Source organism: Rhinopithecus roxellana, chromosome 8 (genome assembly GCF_007565055.1).
Source record: "Rhinopithecus roxellana isolate Shanxi Qingling chromosome 8, ASM756505v1, whole genome shotgun sequence".
Taxonomy (NCBI): domain Eukaryota; kingdom Metazoa; phylum Chordata; class Mammalia; order Primates; family Cercopithecidae; genus Rhinopithecus; species Rhinopithecus roxellana.
This window is the reverse complement of record NC_044556.1, coordinates 17,351,374-17,370,937: the sequence shown is the minus strand read 5'-3', so window position 1 is coordinate 17,370,937 and position 19,564 is coordinate 17,351,374. Positions and strand designations below refer to the sequence as shown.

General features: G+C 54.0%; 1 protein-coding gene across 1 annotated transcript; it reads right to left on the bottom strand.

The window, feature by feature from the left end:
- Positions 1–2,412: 2,412 nt before the first annotated feature.
- On the bottom strand, positions 2,413–14,810 carry CCDC124 (coiled-coil domain containing 124). The gene is made up of 5 exons (XM_010361430.1): positions 14,774–14,810; positions 10,155–10,324; positions 3,558–3,747; positions 3,027–3,141; positions 2,413–2,891 (listed from the first exon to the last, which is right to left on the bottom strand). The coding sequence occupies exons 2-5, from the start codon at positions 10,311–10,313 to the stop codon at positions 2,684–2,686; spliced, it is 672 nt and encodes a 223-aa protein (XP_010359732.1). The 5' UTR covers positions 10,314–10,324; positions 14,774–14,810; the 3' UTR covers positions 2,413–2,683.
- Between the last annotated feature and the right edge of the window lie 4,754 nt (positions 14,811–19,564).

Genomic DNA, 19,564 nt, shown 5'->3' with positions numbered 1-19,564 from the left:
CTACAGTCACTGTCTCAGGGTTGGTTCTTGGGGGACCTCCAAACTAAACTAGTGCCCAACATATATTGGTTAGTTTTTATGTCAACTTCAGCTGTACCCAGTTTATTTTTTTGAGACAGGGTCTCGCTCCGTCGCCCAGGCTGCAGTGTAAGTGGCACAGTTAGGGCTCACTGCAACCTACTCACTGCAACATCCAACTCAGCCTCAAGGGATTCTTCCAACTTGGCTTCCCAAGAAGCTGGGACCATAGGTACATGCCATCATGCCCTAATTTTAAACTTTTTCTGTAGAGACAAAGTCTTGCTTTCTTGCCCAGGCTGGTCTCAAACTGCTGGATTCAAAAGATCCTTCCATTGTGGCCTCCCAAGTCCTGCGATCATAGATAGGCATGAGCCACGGTGCCTCACCTGTACCTAGTTATTCTTGGCACCTTTTACCCTCCGTTGAACAGGAAGTGGTGTGACTTCCAGACTTTTGCACGTGTAATTTCTTTGACTTTTCTGTCCCTTGTCTGTGTGGAGAGCTCCTATGCATCCTGAAAGATACATTCTATCTCCCACCTCTGAGCAGAGCCTAGCCCCCTCCAGCCTGCCCAGCCCTGACTACACAGAGCTGAGGACCTCTGTGGGGACCTGCATGCACCTAAGACTTGTGATTTGGGAGGATGGTGGTTTTTTGTTTTTTTTTTTTTTTGAGATGGAGTCTTGCTCTGTTGCCCAGGCTGGAGTGCAGTGGCTCACTGCAACCTCCGCCTCCCGGTTCAAGTGATTCTCCTGCCTCAGCCTCCCAAGTAGCTATGACTACAAGCACTTGCCGCCACGCCTGGCTAGTTTTTTGTATTTTTAGTGGAGACAGGGTTTCACCATGTTGCCCAGGCTGGTGTTGAATTCCTGAGCTCAGGTGATCCGACCGCCTCGGCTTCCCAAAGTGCTGGGATTACAGGCATGAGCCACCGTGCCCGGCAGGACAGCGTTCTTGGTGGAGGGAACAAGCCTGCTGTGTTGGAGGCTTGAGAAGCCAGGAGTAAGGAGGCCGGAAGTACTGAGCTGAGAGGGTAATGGGAAGTCAGGGGACAGCCCCGTGGGCATAGGGAGTGGGTGTCACCTGGGCAAGAGCCATAGCAGTGGCCTGGTAAGTCTTTCAACCCTACCCCCTACCCTTGTGCCTCAGGTCCCCCCACTGTTACAGATGACCTTGGACAGCAGGGCTGTCCAAGGCCAGGCACACAGTGGGGCCTTGATGGCCATTTCTGGCACCAGGGGCTGCTCTGACCTCTACCCAGGCCCACTGCCCACTAGGTTAGTGCTGCAGATGATCTGACTACTGCAACTTTTTTTTTTTTTTTTTTTTTTGGCAGAGTCTTGCTCTGTTGCCCAGGTTGGAGTGCGGAACTGTGATCTTGGCTCCCTGCAGCCTCTGCCTCCCGGGTTCAAGCAATTCTTGTGCTTCAGCCTCCCGAGTAGCTGAGATTACAAGCATGCGTCACCACACCCAGCTAATTTTTCTATTTTTAGTAGAGATGGGGTTTCACCATGTTGGCCAGGCTTGTCTCGAACTCCTGATCTCAGGTGATTCACCCACCTTGGCCTCCCAAAGTGCTGGGATTACAGGCGTGAGCCACCGCACCCAACCCTGACCACTGCAACTTCTGGGGGCACCTCCTTCCCCTGCTCACCCTCCTGGGTCTAAGCAATTTGCTCAGCCCACACAGCCTCATAGGCCCATCTCCCAGCTGCCCTTCCTCTGTTCTTAAGGGCTGGCTAAGCTCTAGGAAGCCAGAACTAGGTTCAAATCCCACTCCACCCTTCCCAGACGTGCAGCCTCCGACAGGACGCTTGCTCACACCCACTCCAATCCACCTGCTCACTGCAGCCTCCAGGCCTTTCCCGGCCCAGTGCCTTCCTCCTCCCTCTGCGATGAGATCTGACTCATCCCCCACTAAGGAAGAAATCCTCCACTGGGAAGCCTGCCCAGGATTCATCACAGAAGGATTTAGCCCAGATGCCTCCCCTGTAGGAATAACACCACAGCCGCCAGCATTTCCTGACCCCAAACACAGCATGGAACCCCCAATCAAGTCCTAGGGCCCACCCTGAACTAGAATCTCAGGAGGCAGACAGTCTCCAGCTCTTCTCTGGCTCTGCCCCTGAAGTGTGGCCAGCACCTCCACTTCCACCTTTCTGAGCGTGTGCAGGGGATAGCGGAGCAGGTCCCTCACTGGACAAGTGGCACAGTCAAGGAGGGGTGATGGCAGGAGCCGATGAGGTATAGCTGGCAGCAGGAAGGAGTGCGCTGTTGGGGCTCTTGTCTTTTCTAGCTATGGTCCCAGTGCGGTTCACAACAGGTCCCCAAAGCTGTTCCCTCTCCCCCGTCTCCGCCCACCTCTCCCCACCCACTCACTTAGGCTTCAAGTGCCTCACCGCAGCCTTGCCGCCACCTTTATTGGGCACTCAGCCCTGAGGCTCTACACACACGCGCTGGGGAATGGGAGGGGGTGGGGTGTCACTTGGGACAGGGATCCTCTGGCGGGAGGACGGGTGGCTGGTGATAAGAGCATGGACCCGGGGCCCGACGCCTTGGCCCCCCGGAACGCTCTGTGACCCTTGAAGCTGACCTGGCGTAAGGGCGTGCAGAGTCGTGACCTGGACCACCCGTGGGTGAACTGGCTCCCCCAGTTCTGGGCTCACTTGGGGGCATTGAAGGGCACAGCCCGCTGGTTCATGGGGTTGTCGGGAGAGCGGAGCCACTCCTTCTTGAGCAGCTGTTTCAGCTGCGACAGCCGCATGTTGGGGTTCTCTTGTTTGAGCCGCGGCAGCTGGGCTTCCTCAAAGGCTGTGAAGGCTGCCCGCATGCGTCTTTCTGGGTGCCGGTCGGCCGCCTCCTCCGCCACGCTGAGTCGGGGTGGACATGCACGTCAGGGGGCCTTGGGCGCAGCCTCGCCCGGTAAAGCCAGGCCCCGCCCCTGGTAGCCCCGCCCCCAGAGGACCAGCTCCACCCCTGGGAAGCCCCAGGCCCCGCCCCGTTACCTGAGCACCGCGATGGCGTCCTCGATGGTACGGGCCTCCATGCTGCCCTCCTCTAGCACGCGGCGGTTCACGTTCTCCTCCAGCGGCACCTCCAGATGGCTCTTGGCTTTCTCGGCTGGGCGGGTGGGTGGGTGACAGAGACAGAGAGAGATAAGCAAAGATGCACAGTTCCAAGAAGATGAGATAGAGACTGGCAGGAGAAGCTAGGGGCGGGAGGAAGGCGGGAGAGATGAGGGGGTATGGAACCGACTTGAGCTGGTAAGCCCTCTTGGGACAGGTCCCACCCTCCCGGCGCCCAGTTCTCTGCCTTCCTTTCCGGCAGCCCTGCAAACAAGAGGACCCCAGGGGGCCCAAGCCCAGAAGTTGTCTGTGCTCACTGCCAGGCTTACCAGGAGGCGGCCTACCCACCCACCCTGCACGACGTGGAGCCCCGGCAGCTTCTCTGGGGGCCAGGAGGGGGTCTAATGGACTCAAAGTCCCCTGCCTCTGCAGTGGGCAAAAGTGCAGCTCCAGAGCGGGATGCCGCCCCACCTGTGTCCGGGGCCTCCCTGAGCTGATGGTCTCGGCGCAGCGTGTCCTCGATCTGGGCCCTTGTGACCTTGCTGGATGTGGCCACCCGCGGCGCCTTGCCGCCCTTGAGCTTGGAGTCCTCCTCCTCCAGCAGGCGCTGCGTCTCCTTCTTACGTTCCAGCTGGTCCAGGCGCCGCTTCTCCTTCTCCTCCTGCGGGGGCCCCGTGCATGGTCAGGCAGAGGACCCCACACCCCCGCGGCACCCACTAGCCTGGGGTTCGGATTTTCATCTCAGCCAACAAAGATTTAGACTCTGTGCTGGGTGCAGGGGACATGCCAGGAACCAGATGGGTCCTGGTGCTGCCCTGGGCGGGAGATGTGAGGCCAGCAGGGGAACCTTGGACAGGGCGGGTGGTTGGCTTGAAGAAGTGACCCTCCTGGGTCCGAAGAGGGCCAGCCAAGGGGGAGAACTGGGGAACAGGGACGTCCTTAGAGGCAGGGGTACCAGTACAAAGGCGCCGAGGCAGGAGCCATTTGTTATAACAGGAACAGCTTGGAGGCTGGAGTGGGAGTGAAGGGGGCGGGGGAAGAGGTTGGGAGGGAGATGGCTGGGCCATGGGTAGCCTCTGGAGGCCAGGGAGGGGTTCATGTTGGATTCTAAGAGCCGTGGGAGGCCTAGACCAGTTTCAGGCTAGGGCAGGGGCTCTGTCCTTATGAGTCGGACAGCGCTGTCCACTTTTCCCTGACGTGGGTCACTGAAGCTGAAACTGATCCCACATCAGCCACCCAGGGAAGCCCTGATGCTGGCTGGATGAGGGACATCTGGGCTAGGGGACTTGCCCTTGCCCTGTCCTGCACCTACCCCAGGGGGCCGAGTGAGCCCATGGTTTATACATAGTGCTGCTGGAGGCTCAGGGCAGTACTATGCCCATTGCCTGGCACTCCCGCAGGGCCCTGGTCTTGGACACCCCTGCCTGCCCGCTCACTGCCTGAGACTCCACCATCTGACTCTCACACCTTCAGCCTTCCCAGGGATGATCCCCACACCTACAGCGTCCCCCTGGGACACTACCACTGCATCTCCAGACAGATTTGACAGAAAGAAATGTCACAGAATAGGGGTAGACGCACCTAAGACACCGCCAGGGCCTGACCCCCACCCCCACCTGCACAGCAGGAAAGTTGGAGGGGGTGTTAAAGTCAAGGATGTTAGAGCGCACAAACTGGGCTCCCACTGCTGTGCTGAGGAGGCTGTTTCCCCCTCGGTCAGAGGCAACATCCTGAGGCTCCCTGACTGATGCATGTCACACACACATTCTGCCTCAGACAGGGCCCTGCGTGAGGCTTTTTTTTTTTTCCTGAGACAAAGTCTCTTTCAGCCAGACTGGAGTGCAGAGGTGTGATCTCGGCTCACTGCAACTTCTGCCTCCTGAGTTCAAGCAATTCTCATGCCTCAGTCTCCCAAATAGCTGGGATCACAGGTGCCCACCACCATGCCTGGCTAACCTTTTGTAATTTTAGTAGAGACGGGATTTCACCATGTTGCCCAGGCTGGTCTCGAACTCCTGACCTCAAGTGATCTGCCTGCCTTGGCCTCCCAAAGTGCTGGGATTACATGTGTGAGCCACTGTGCCTGGCCAATGCACGATGTTTGAAGTGAGGAGAGGTATCATTGGTAGGGGACCGACCAGGATGGATATGAGGGAAACTCACGGGGCTAGGAATGTTCTAGAGAGCAGGGGTTGACAAACTGTAGCCAACTGCGTGCTTTGGTAAATTTTTTTTTTTTTTTTTTTTTTTTTTTTTTTTTGAGAGACAGTCTCGCACTGTCGCCCAGGCTGGAGTGCCATGGTGCGACCTCAGCCCACTGCAACCTCCGCCTCCCAGGTTCAACTGATTCTCCTGCCTCAGCCTCCAGAATAGCTGGGATTACAGGCGCCCGCCGCCATGCCCAGCTAATTTTTTTTTTTTTTTTTTTTGAGACGGAGTCTGGCTCTGTCTCTCAGGCTGGAGTGCAGTGGCCGGATCTCAGCTCACTGCAAGCTCCGCCTCCCGGGTTTACACCATTCTCCTGCCTCAGCCTCCAGAGTAGCTGGGACTACAGGCGCCCGCCACCTCGCCCGGCTAGTTTTTTGTATTTTTAGTAGAGACGGGGTTTCACCGTGTTAGCCAGGATGGTCTCGATCTCCTGACCTCGTGATCCGCCCGTCTCGGCCTCCCAAAGTGCTGGGATTACAGGCTTGAGCCACCGCGCCCAGCCTATGCCCAGCTAATTTTTTGTACTTTTAGTAGAGATGGGGTTTCACCATGTTGGCCAGACTTGTCTCAAACGCCTGACCTCGTGATCCACCTGTCTTGACTTCCCAAAGTGCTGGAATTACAGGCAAGAGCCACCACATCCGGCCCCTTTGGTAAAGTTTAATGGGCACGCAGCCACACCTATTTGCTAACCTACTGTCAGTGGTGGCCTTCATGCTCAATGATAAGGTCTAGTGGCTTCCTGTCTGACCCCTAAGTGAAGTCTAAGCTATTCACCACCTGGCCCCAATTGCCTGTCCAACCCTCTCTATACTTTGTCCCGGATACATGCAATACAGGTGTGCTCAGAGGTACATGCTCTCTGACCTACACTCCTAGGACAGGCACGCTTTGCTGTCCCTTAATCAAACCTCTTAACAGGCCAGAGGCAGTAGCTCACGCATGTAATTCCAGCACTTTGGGAGGCCGAGGTGGGCGGATCACTTGAGGTAAGGAGTTGGAGACCAGCCTGGGCAACATGGTGAAACCCCATCTCTGCTAAAAATACAAAAATTATCCAGGCGTGGTGCCATGCCTGTAATCCCAGCTACTCGGGAGGCTGAGGCAAAAGAATCGCTTGGACCTAGGAGGCGGAGGTTGCAGTGAACTGAGATCATGCCACTGTACTCCAGCCTGGGCGACAGAAACTGTCTAAAAAAAACAAAAAACAAAACAAACAAACAAACAAAACAAGGCCAGGTGCAGTGGCTCACACCTGTAATCCCAGCACTTTGGGAGGCCAAGGTGGACGGATCACTTGAGGCCAGGAGTTTGAGGCTAGCCTGACCAACATGGTGAAACCCCATCTCTACTAAAAATTAGCCTGGTGTGGTGGCACACACCTGTAATCCCAGCTACTCAGGAGGCTGACACAAGAGAGTGGTTTGAACCTGGGAGGCAGAGGTTGCAGTGAGCCAAAGTCGCACCATTGCACTCCAGCCTGTGTGATAGAGTGAAACTGCCTCAAAAAAAAACACCGCTTAACAAACGAGAAGGTGCCAGTCTGGCTCCAGCTCTTCCTCATAGCCATGTGATCTGGGTTTTCTGCCTTCTCTGCCTGTTTCCTCCCAGAGGATGGGGCCAACATCAGTGGCCAAGATGCAGGCCACGGGGAGGGCTAGGCCAATGATCCTGACTCTATGGGCGGAAAGGTCTCTGGATTCTCTGTCTGGATACTGGATCTTTTTGTTTTATTATTTTATTACTACTATTTTTTTTCTTTTTGAGACAGAGTCTTGCTGTGTTGCCCAGGCTGGAGTGCAGTGGCGCAATCTCAGCTCACTGCAAGCTCCGCCTCCCAGGTTCACGCCATTCTCCTGCCTCAGCCTCCCAAGTAGCTGGGACTACAGGCGCCCGTCACCACGCCCGGCTAATTTTTTTGTGTTTTTAGTAGAGATGGGGTTTCACCATGTTAGCCAAGATGGTCTTGATCTCCTGACCTCGTGATCCGCCCACCTCGGCCTCCCAAAGTGCTGGGATTACAGGCGTGAGCCACCGTGCCCAGCCTTATTTTATTTTTTTGAGACAGACGCTTCCCCTGTTGCCCAGGCTGGAGTGCAGTGGTACGATCCCGGCTCACTGCAACATCCGCCTACTAGGTACAAGCGATTCTTGTGCCTAAGCCTCCCGAGTGGCTGGAACTACAGGTGTGTGCCACCACACCTGGCTAATTTTTACATTTTTAGTAGCAATGGGGTTTCACCATGTTGGCCAGGATGGTCTCAAACTCCTGACCTCAGGTGATCTGCCTGTCTCGGCCTCCCAAAGTGCTGGGATTACAGGCGTGAGCCCCCGCACCCAGATGGATACTGGATCTTTGACATTGTTTTTCCTTTTGAGTTTTCAACTTTCCTATAGTGTCAAAATTTTGATGATCCCCCCACCCCAAACTATAAATATCTTCATGGACCCAGTGCAGCAGGGTGGGTAGGGGTGGGGCTGAAAGAAAGCCAGGGACAGTCAATGTGTGCTAAAAACAAGGCAGGATCTACCCCTTCACAGAAAGGTGATGGGAGGCCAGGCGCAGTGGGTCATACCTGTAATCCCAGCACTTTGGGAGGCTGAGGTGGGAGGACTGCTTGAGCCCAGGAGTCTGAGACCAACTTGGGCAACACAGTGAGATGACCCCCCTTCTCTACACAAAATACAAACAGTAGCTGGGCATGGTGGTGCATGCCTGTAGTCCCAGCTGCTTGGGAGGCTGAGGCAGGAGGCTTGCTTGAGTTCGGGAGGTCAAGACTGCATTGAGCTGTGATCATGCCACTGCACTCCAGTCTGGGCGCCAGAGCAAGACCGTCTTGAAAAAAAAAAATGATGACGGGTAAAGCACATGGAAATGTCCAGATTCCCCCCAAGAACTGGGCATGTTGTCAGGATAGCAGCCCCTAAGCTGGGGGGTTGCTTAGGGAGCCGGTGTCTCAGCTACCCCAGGGGGTGGAAACCAGGAGCTGTGGCTAGCATGGGTCACTGGCGCCACCTACTGGGCCAAGCAGATCAGCATCAGCCCTAAACCACAACCCAGACACCAATAAAGCAAGCACTATGTGCTTGGCCCTGGGCTTTTTGATGGATCTTGGGTCACATTCTCATTCTGTTGCCCAAGCTGGAGTGCAGTAGCACGATCATAGTTTACTGCAGCCCTGACCTCCCAGGCTCAAGTGATCCTCTCACCTCAGCCTCCCAAGTAGCTGGGACGACAGGCATGCACTACCATGAATGGCTAATTTTTACATGTTTTGTGGAGATGGGGTCTTGCTATGTTGCCCAGGCTGGCCTCAAACTCCTGGTCTCAAGCAATCCTCTCACCTCAGCCTCCCAAAGTACTGAGATTACAGGCATGAGCCACTACACCAAACCACAGCTTTTAAAAAATAAACACCTGGGCCGGATGCAGGGGCTCACACCTATGATCCCAGCACTTTGGAAGGCTGAGGCGGACAGATCATCTGAGGTTGGGAGTTTGAGACCAGTCTGACCAACATGGAGAAACCCCATCTCTACTAAAAATACAAAATTAGCTGGGCGTGATGGCGCATGCCTGTAATTCCAGATACTCAGGAGGCTGAGGCAGGAGAATTGCTTGAACCCAGGAGGCGGAGGTTGCGGTGAGCCGAGATTGGGCCACTGAACTCCAGCCTGGGCAACAAAGCGAGACTCCGTCTCAACAACAACAACAAAAATAAACACCTAGAAGAATCTGTGGACCTGGGTCAGCAGTTGGAAACGGGGGCCTGATCACAGCGTTTCTCTGTCTCGGCACTGCTGACATCTGGGGCTGGCTCGTTCTTTGCTGTGGGGGCATCCTGTGCATTCTAGGGTGTCAGCATCTCTGGCTTCCACCTTCTGGATGCCAGCAACACGCCCTCTCCCCGAGTTATGACAACCAAACACATCTCCAGGTATTGCCAAGTGTCCTCAGGGGCAGAGTGGCTCCATGGTGAGAATGACCATCTAGCCCAACCCTGGCATTACTCAAAGGAGAAAACCATCCACAGAGAGCAATGACAGCCTCACTGTCCACAAACAAGCAAACGGTGCCACCCCAGGGCCTTTGCACACACCATTTCCTCTGCCTCCCTCCCCTCTGCCATTTCCAGTGCCTCCTGGTGTTTTGCTTCTTGTTTTCTGAGTCAGTGTCTCACTCTGTTGCCCAGATTGGAGTGCAACGGCACGATCTCAGCTCACTGCAACCTCCGCCTCCCGAGTTCAAGCAATTCTGCTTCAGCCTCCCGAGTAGCTGGGATTACAGGAGCGTGCCACCACACCTAGCTAATTTTTGTATTTTGAGTAGAGTCAGGGTTTCACCATATTAGCCAGACTGGTCTTGAACTCCTGACCTCAGGTGATCCGCCCACCTCGGCCTCCCAAAGTGCTGGGATTACAGGCATGAGGCACAGGGACCGGCCTCTTTTTTTTTTTTTTGAGATGGAATCTCACTCTGTTGCCCATGCTGGAGTGCAGCAGGGAGATCTCGGCTCACTGCAAACCTGCGCCTCCCAGTTCAAGCAATTCTCCTGCCTCAGCCTCCAGAGTAGCTGGGACTATAAGTATGCACCACCATGCAGTTAATTTTTGTATTTTTAGTAGAGACAGGGTTTCACCATGTTGGCCAGGCTGGTCTTGAACTCCTGACCTCAGGTGATCTGCCCTCTTTGGCTTCCCAAAATGCTGGGATGACAGGCGTAAGCCACCGTGTCCGGTCCCTCCTGGCCTTTCAGACCAAAGGTCAGAGGGGCCTCATGCTATTCACCCACATTGACATAAGGACCACTGGCCTTGGCCACAGGGTACACAGGCCGCGGGGACTTGGGGCACACGCACCTTGCGCTGCTCCTTCCTCATGACGTGTTTGTCGTCGTCCTTCCAGTAGGCATCCTCCAGCTCCTTCTGCTTCTTGGCATCAGCGGCCGCCTTGGCCTCTGCCCTTCGTGCCCGGGCCGCTGCCGACTTGGTGTTCTCACCCTGGAACTTCTTGGGCATCCCTCAGCAGGCTGTGGGAAGAGGATGGCGGCAGGGGAGCAGGGGCTGGTGGGGACATCGGCACTCAGCACCCCCAGACTCACACCTGGGCAGCCAGGACCCTCTTTGGGCCTCCATGGCCTTCTCTGTATAAAACAAGGGCTTTGGACTTAGCGCTCTCCTTGTAAAAGTTTATTAAGGCAAAATTCACATCATGACACCAAATGAGCTCATTTGGGCCAGATCTGGTGGCTCACACCCGTAATTCCAGCACTTTGGAAGGCCGAGACGGGTGGATCACTTGCGGTCAGGAGTTCGACACTAGCCTGGCCAACACAGCAACACCCCATCTCCACTAAAACTACAAAAATTAGCTGGGCATGGTGGTAAGCACCTGTATTCCCAGCCATTTAGGAGGCTGAGGCAGGAGAATAGCTTGAACCCAGGAGGTGGAGGTTGAAGTGAGCCAAGATTATGCCACTGCACTCCAGCCTAGGTGACAGAGCGAGACTCCGTCTCAATGAAAGGAAAAAGAACCAATTTAAAGGTGTACAATTCAGGCCAGGCATGGTGGCTCATGCCTGTAATCCCAGCACTTTGGAAGGCCAAGGTGGGCAGATCACCTGAGATCAGGAGTTCAAAATCAGCCTGGTCAACAGGGTGAAACCCCGCGTCAACTAAAAATAAAAAAATTAGCTGGGTGTGATGGTGGGCACCTTTTTTTTTTTTTTGAGACGGAGTCTCGCTCTGTTGCCCAGGCTGGAGTGCAGTGGCCGGATCTCAGCTCACTGCAACCTCCGCCTCCCGGGTTTACGCCATTCTCCTGCCTCAGCCTCCCGAGTAGCTGGGACTACAGGCACCTGCCACCTCGCCCAGCTAGTTTTTTGTATTTTTTTAGTAGAGACGGGGTTTCACCATGTTAGCCAGGATGGTCTCGATCTCCTGACCTCGTGATCTGCCCATCTCGGCCTCCCAAAGTGCTGGGATTACAGATGGTGGGCACCTTTAATCCCAGCTACTTGGGAGGCTGAGGCAGGAGAATTGCTTGAACCTGGGAAGCGGAGGCTGCAGTAAGCCGAGATCGTGCAACTGCACTCCAGCCTGAGCGGCAGAATGAGACTCCCTCTCAAAAAAATAAATAAATAAGAGCTGGGTGTGGTGGCGCATGCCTGTAATCCCAGCTACTCAGGAGGCTGAGGCAGCAGAATCACTTGAACCCAGGAGGCAGAGGTTGCAATGAGCTGAAATCACACCACTGCACTCCACCCTGGGCAACAGAGCGAGACCCCATCTCAAAAAAAAAAAAAAAAAAGGTGTACAATTCAGCGTTTAAGTATATTCACAGTGTTGTGCAAATACCACCTCTGTCTAGTTGCAGAACACTTGCATCCCCCCAAAAGAAGCCACATCACCATTAGCAGTCACTCCCTGTTCCTTCTCCCCTAGCCCCTGGCAACCACCAATCTGCTTTGTTTCTATGGCTTTGCCTGTTCTGGACATTTCAGTCCATATCAACAGAATCATAGGCTGGGTGCGATAGCTCACATTTGTAATCCCCATGCTTTGGGAGGCTGAGGCAGGAGGATTGCTTGAGGCCAGGAGTTCAAGACCAGCCTGGGCAACATAGCAAGACTCCATCTCTACAAAATAAAAAATAACTAGGCACAGTGGCTTGTGCCTGTAGGTCCAGCTACTTAGGAGGCTGAGGTGGAAGGATCACCTGAGCATAGGAGGCTGAGGCCACAGTGAGCTGATTGTGCCGCTGCACTCCAGCCTGCGCAACAGAACACGACCCCGTCTCTTAAAAGGAAAAAAAAAAAAACGAAACGAGGCACCAATACATGATACAATGTGGTTGAACCTCAACAACACGATGCTGAGTGAAAGAAGCCAGACACAAAAGGCCACACAGTGTGAGAGTACATTTATTCATTTACTTTGGAGACAGGGTCTTACTCTGTCGCCCAGGTTGAAGTGCAGTGGCGAGATCTCGGCTTACTGCAGTCTTGACCTCCTGGGCTCAAGAGATCCTACCACCTGAGCCTCCTAAGTAGCTGGGACTATAGGTGCAAGCCACCATGCCTTTTTTTTTTTTTTTTTTTTTTTTTAAAGGCAGGGTCTGACTATGTTGCCCGGGCTGGCCTTGAACTCCTGGGCTCAAGTGATCCTCCTGCCTGGGCCTTCCAAGGTGCTGGGATTACAGGCCTAAGCCGCTGCGCCTGGCCCTTCTTTCCTTTTTATGGCTGAATCCTCCTCCACTGCATGGATACGCCACATTTTGTTTATCCATTTGTCCACAGCTAGACATCTGGGCTATTTCCACAGTGGGGATCTTTTTGTTTGTTTGTTTTGAGATGGAGTTTCGCTCTTTCACCCGGGCTGGAGTGCAGTGGCACAATCTCCGCCCACTGCAACCTCCACCTCCCAGGTTCATGCCATTCTCCTGCTTCAGCCTTCCGAATAGCTGGGATTACAGGCGCCCGCCACCACGCCTGGCTAATTTTTGTATTTTTACAGAGATGGGGTTTCATCATGTTGGCCAGGCTGGTCTCGAACGCCTGACTTCAGGTGATCCTCCCGCCTTGGCCTCCCAAAGTGCTAGGATTACAGGTGTGAGCCACCGCGCCTGGCCCCATTAGGTCTCTTGCAAGTCATGCTTCTGTGACCATGTGGCAGTCTTTGTGGGGTCCCTCCCCTGTCTGCCCCCTGGGAGATTTCAGTCCCCAAATTTCCTAGAGCTGGGTGAACAATAAAGCCACCATAAATTGCCCCAATGGCTTGGGGCCTGCACCGCTGGGAGATGTTATAACAATCCTAAAGCTTCAGGCCCCTGGGCACCTGGTCCCTATCTGGTGTGAGGCCTACGTGAGAAGCCAGGGAATGACAAAGCACACACAAATGGTAGGCACCACCATTCACCAAGTGTCTGGCCCTTGGTGAAGTGCTTTACAAGGACCAAAACAATGGAATGTCTCCAAAACCTTAAACGTGGGGACTGTCATTTATCCCCATTCTAAAGAGGGGAAGCCGAGGTCTCTGGCCAGGACACACAGGGCTGAGCCTGGAGCCTTATCTCAAAAGTCTGTTTTCAGATGAAGGGGGGGAAGGCCACCACCTGAGAAATAGCACTCCACCAGGGTGCTGAGGAGCCAGTGCTGTGCCATCCAGGGCATGAGACTCAGCACTCTTCTTATTGTATTTTCAGACGGAGTCTTGCTCTGTCACCCAGGCTGGAGTGCAGTGGCATGATCTCAGCTCACTGCAACCTCCATCTCCTGGGTTCAAGTGATTCTCCCGCCTCTGCCTCCCCTGTAGCAGGGACTACAAGCATGTGCCACTATGCCTATCTGATTTTTGTATTTTTAGTAGAGATGTGGTTTCACCATGTCAGCCAGGCTGGTCTCAAACTCTTGACCTCAAGTGACCCGCTTGCCTCGGCCTTCCAAAGAGCTGGATTACAGGCATAAGCCACAGTGCCTGGCAATTTCTGCTGTTTAATCCACCCAGTCTGTGGTATTAGTTATGACAGCCCAAGCTGACAAATACAGATACTCTTCTCTGTGTGGTAAACACTCACTCACACACAGCACGTCACTCAACAAATATGTACTGGGCACCTAATACGTGTGCGATGCTGGGGAAAGAGGTGGCACAAATGAGCTTCCTGCCTGCATGGGACTCCCAGACAAGAGCCACCGCATGCAGTCAGAGTCCTAACAAGGGCACACAGGGCGCTGGGGAAGCCCAGAGAGGGCTTCTGACCCAGCCTGGGTCAAAGGGCTTCCTAGAGGAGACATCTAAGGAAAAGTCTGAATGAGTGGGGGAGATCCCAGCCTGCACGGGGGATGCAGGAGACAGGCTGGAAAAAGGGGCGATTTGTATTCCAGGGAGACGGGAAGGTGTGGAGGGCGTTAGACCCGGGAGGCCCAATCTGTGGGTCACACAAGCCCTCTGGGGTTAGTGAGGAGGTGGACTCCTCAGATGGCAGGAGTTGGGAGTCCAGGCGGGACCCAGGGAGTGGCTCAGGCTGGGAGAGGGGCACACTTAGGAGGGAATCAAGATCCACGGGGATCAAAACCCCACGGATGTAAAAGTAAAAGAACAGAATACGAAGCTCAACAATGCCTCCTCCAAGCAGCCCTCCCGGCTATCCCTTCTGAGGTTCCCCACCACTAATCCCCCTACAAGAGGCCGGGGTCGTCCGCACCCAACTCTGTCCCTCTCGAGACCGGAAGCTGCCCTGGGACAGTCCGGGGCCAAGGGGCCTCGAACACTACGCTGTCGCGTCGGGCTTCAGTTGTCTGGTCTGGAAATGGGCATCGCCCCCAATTAGGTGTGGTTCAGACTGGATGCCGGAAGTGCTCCCGCCTCCCAGCATCCCTCCTCCAGCCTTCCCAGGGGATGGTCCCAGCCCAAGCAGCCCCCGCCCTGCGCCTCTGCCCCCCGAACCCAGGTTCCGCTCGCGCCGCAGGCACTCGTACCTCCTTACCCCAGCGCCGGCCCGGTCGCGCCTCCCTGACGTCACCGCGGGGCCTGCGCGCTGAGCTCCTGGTGGCGCGCGCTCATTGAGCCTCGGTACCGCCACCATCTTGGTAAAGGAAAGGATGGCCGGGCCTTGGACCCAAGCCAGGGTAGTCAGCCACTTCTTTGTTTCTTCAAAAAGAGGACACTTAATACGCCCTCATTCCCTACGCTCGCTTTATATATTGACGAACCAGGAGGGGCGGGGAGAGGCAAAAATCTAGAACATTGCCTTTACCAAGATGGCCGATGCCCGGATGAAAGATGGCAGCTGCGACTACACACGTGGACCGGCCGTTTAAGCCAGGAGCTGCCCGGCCGCCAGAGCGCGCCCGCGGTCCGTGAGGGGAGGTGGACCCGATGACAGAGCCCTGTGGAAGCCTCTCCGTAGCTCTTTGCAATCCTTAGCGCTTTAAAATTGCTTTCCTAGTCGTGAGTCTCTGCGTCCCACTTGTGACTCTGGGGCGGAGCTGGGAGATGGGAGATAAATGGGGCAGAGAAATTAACACACACCAAGCAGGCCAGGTAGGGAAACTGAGGTTCAGAGAGACCAGGAATTGAGTTTGGCCAAAATGTAACCGCGAGTAGGCTCATAACCACGAGTAGGCTCAAATTCCGTCTCTTGCTCTCTTGTAAAGGTAAAGTGAGGCTGGAGCCGAACCGGGAACGAAGACGCAAGGCAAATGGCAGTGAGAATAGCCTTTTATTAGGGCTTGGGGGGAGGTTCCTCGGTCCAAAGGCATGGGCCTAGGAAGTCGCGCTGAGGGAGGAGGGTAGGGGCTTTTTATAGCCTGAGAGGTAGGGAAGCTGGTTGTGCAAACAGGGCCTGGCGGGGGGCGGTCTTGAAACCAGTAGGGCTAGAGTTGAGTAAGGGTCATGAGGAAGGGGTCTTTGGAAACTGTCAACCGAAATTGCTGTTTACGAACTTGTGGAATGCAGGTGAGTTGCAGGTCACGGGGGAGTGTGGTTGCCCAGCCAGAACTGTGACGCATGTAAGTCTGCGGGTGTGTACAAGGGTGAAGCGAGTCTTTAACAAAAGGCCTGCTATGCGGGGTAACGCCGCCATGTTGGGTCTAGATTCCTGCCTAACAGCTCCTGCCAGTGCCTCCCCCTGGATTGCTGACCCGCTCCCCACTTTTGCAATATTATTTATTTTATTTAGAAATTAGGTTCGGGGCGCCAATTTGTCTTGGGCACTATACTTTAGATTTTGTGCATTTACTATTTCTCAGTGTCCTCATCAGTAAAAATGGCGGTATTAGGTGTCTAAGGATGGTTACACTGGTCCTGACTGTGGAGAGGGAAAAGCAAATGCTTTTGGGGCAGTTCGGGTAGGAGTAGTTGACCACAGAGTCCATTCCCTAAAAGGCATCCCCTCAGCGACCTCGCTGGGACCTAAATCCCAGTGCGTAATGCACCTCCCCTGCTCTAACACCTCCCCTGGGTTCCCGTTGTCCCATAAGACTCCTCCCACCTCCCATCCCATCTCCCTTGCCCTCCCTCTCATCCTTCTGTTAGCTCTCAGCTCAGGTCGCACCAGCCCCGTCTTACAAATTGTCAGGCGCAGTCTTGCCTCAGGGAGTTCCCCCAGGAATTTCCCAGGTTTTTCCATGGCCAGCTCCCTCCCTTCCTTCAGGCCTTGCCCTAAATATCCCTTCCTCAGAGAGATTCTCCCAGATCCCCCCACCCCCCAACCAGGCAAAATGGACACGCCCTTCTCCAGGCCCCTCCCTCCCTCCCTCCCTCCCTCCCTTCCTTCCTTCCTTCCTTCCTTCCTTGTTTTTGAGATACAGTCTTGCTCTGTCTTCCAGGCTGGAGTTCAGTGGCGCGATCTAGGCTCACTGCAACCTCCGCCTCCCGGGTTCAAGCTATTCTCCTGCTCCTGCCTCAGCCTCCCAAGTAGCTGGGAATACAGGCACGTGCCACTGCGCCCGGCTAATTTTTTTTTTTTTTTTTTTTTTTTTTTTTTTTAAGTAGAGAGGGGGGTTTCACCCATGTGGGCCAGGCTGGTCTTGAACTCCTGACCTCAGGTGATCCAACCGCCTCAGCCTCCCAAAGTGCTGGGATTACAGGTGTGAGCCACCACACCTGGCCCCTCTTTCTTTTTTTTCTTTTGTAATATCAAGTTGGACCTGTTTAGTTTTGGTCTCCCCCATGGCTTCGATGTCCAGAGGTGAAGTTCCTGCACCTGGAACGGCGTTTGCCCCTTAGAAGAAGAGGCTCCATATAACCATGTATTGTCAGCGTTGGGGGAGGCGTTGGAAGGTGCCAAAGGCACCATAATTAATCTTCCACTGATAAAGAACCAGGCCTGTACCCCTTCCCGACCAGGCTTGTCACACTTTCCTAAGTGTGATAAGACAGCCTCTTCCTTCATATTGACATAACTTAGGGGTGTAGGTCAAGTGAATTTCAATCCAGAACAAGCCACGTCTTCGGTAAGGTGACTTCTGGTGTCTCCAAGGCACCCTGCCACGGAGTACAGTGCCCAGAACTGTACAGCTTCTATTGTTCTAACATTCTATAACTTTTAGATGTGCGCGTTCTCAAGTATTGAGGTCCTACTGTGCACCACAGCTGGTACCACACAGCAGGATGAGACAGAAAGGGCTCTGGTTGCAGGGGGCTCAAAGTCGGAAAATCACATGAAAGATTATTATCCTGGCTGGTCGCAGTGGCTCATGCCTGTGATCCCAACCCTTTGGAAGGCTAAGATAGGAGGATGGCTTGAGGCCAGGTGTTTGAGAGCAGCCTGGGCAACATGATGAGACCCCATCTCTACAGAAAATAAAAATATTCACTGGCGTGGTGGTATGTTCATCCTCCCATTCAAGAGGCTCACTTGAGCCCAGAAGTTGGAAGCTGCAGTGAGCTATGATAGCACCACTGCACTCCAGCCAGCCTGGGCAAAGGAGCCTGTCTCTTAAAAAATAATAATAAAGACCAGGCATAGTGGCTCACGCCTGTAATCCTAGCACTTTGGGAGGCCGAGCTGGGCAGATCACCTAAGGTCAGGAGTTCGAGGCCAGCCTGACCAACATGGCAAAACCCTGTCTCTACTAAAAACACAAAAATTAGCTGGGCGTGGTGGCGCATGCCTGTAATCCCAGCTACTTGGGAGGCTGAGGCAGGAGAATCACTTGAACCTGGGAGGCGGAGGTTGCAGTGAGCTGAGATCATGCTACTGCACTCCAGCCTGGGTGACAGAGTAAGACTCTGTCTCAAAAGTAATAACAATAATAATAATAATAATAATCATGACTAAAAGATGTGCCTGGGGTTGAAACAGGGTTGTGGAGGCCCACAGCCTGGGTGATCAAAGAGGGCTTCTCAGAGGTGCTATTATTTAAACAAAGCTCTGAAGCTTCAGAAGGAAAGAGTTGAATGAAAAAGAGAGGGAAAGGTGTTCTGGGCAGAGGGAACAGCATATGCAAAGGTGAGGAGGTGAATATAAAGTGAGGAAGAAAAAAGTAGCCCTGGACCACTGTCAGCTAGCAGTTGGCCTGGCAGTCACAGCTAAGCTGTGGAGTTTTTTGATTGACCAAACCAATTTCATGGAATGTCCACATCAGACAGGGACACTCAGACCAGTGACACTTGGCCATAGAAAAACAAAACCCTTCCGTAATCGAGTCTTAGCACAGGTGAATACAAGAGCATTGTCCAAACCACAAAAATGGCCAAACCTCCCCATCTCCTGGCCAAAGGGTGTGACTGCTAGTTTTCGCCAATTCCCAGCAGGTTGCCCTGCCTTCTAGGTAAAAAGATTATTAAAGGCCAGGCGCTGTGGCTCACGCCTGTAATCCTAGCACTTTGGGAGGCTGAGGCAGGCAGATCATGAGGTCAGGAGATTGAAATCATCCTGGCTAACACAGTGAAACCCCATCTCTACTAAAAATACAAAAAAATTAGCCAGGCATGGTGGTGGGCACCGGTAGTCCCAGCTACTCAGGAGGCTGAGGCAGGAGAATGGCGTGAACCCGGGAGGCGGAGCTTGCAGTGAGCCGAGATCGAGCCACAGCACTCCAGCCTGGGGGACAGAGCGACACTCCATCTCAGAAAAAAAAAAAAAAAAAAAAAAAAAATTATTAAAATACTTAGACAGTTGTCCCCACTAGCTGTTTGCAGGCAATCCGAGGCAGAATCCCACTCCCTTGAACTCTCCTCAAATCACCCCACAGTTGCCCTAGTTCTGTAACATGCTCTTTCTCACTTTCTCTTTCTGAGATAAACAGAACCCCTTCCGGTGTTTCTTCCTTCAATGCATTAATCCATAAACCCAGCTGGGTTTCACTGCAGCTGTTTTTCTGGTGGTATTTGACATCAACAGGACTGGACGTCCTACTGAGATTGGGCTAAGTTGAGACCCTCCCTGCCACCAATCAGTAACCTGGACTCAGCAAAAGTGCGCACATCTGAGGTCGGGCGCAGTGGCTCACGCCTGTAATCCGAGCACTTTGGGAGGCCACGGCAGGCAGGTCACCTGAGGTCAGGAGTTAAAGACCAACCTGGCCAACAGGGTGAAACCCCATCTCTACTAAAAATACAAAAAGTAGCTGGGCACAGTGGTGTGCGCCTGTAATCCCAGCTACTCAGGAGGCTGAGGCAGGAGGATCACTTGAACCCGGGAGGCAGAGGTTACAGTGAGCTGAGACTACGCCACTGAACTCCAGCCTGGGTGGAGTCTCAAAAAAAAAAAAAGGTGTGCACATCTGAGACCTTTGTGTCTCTATCTGTTTAAGGTGATTCTG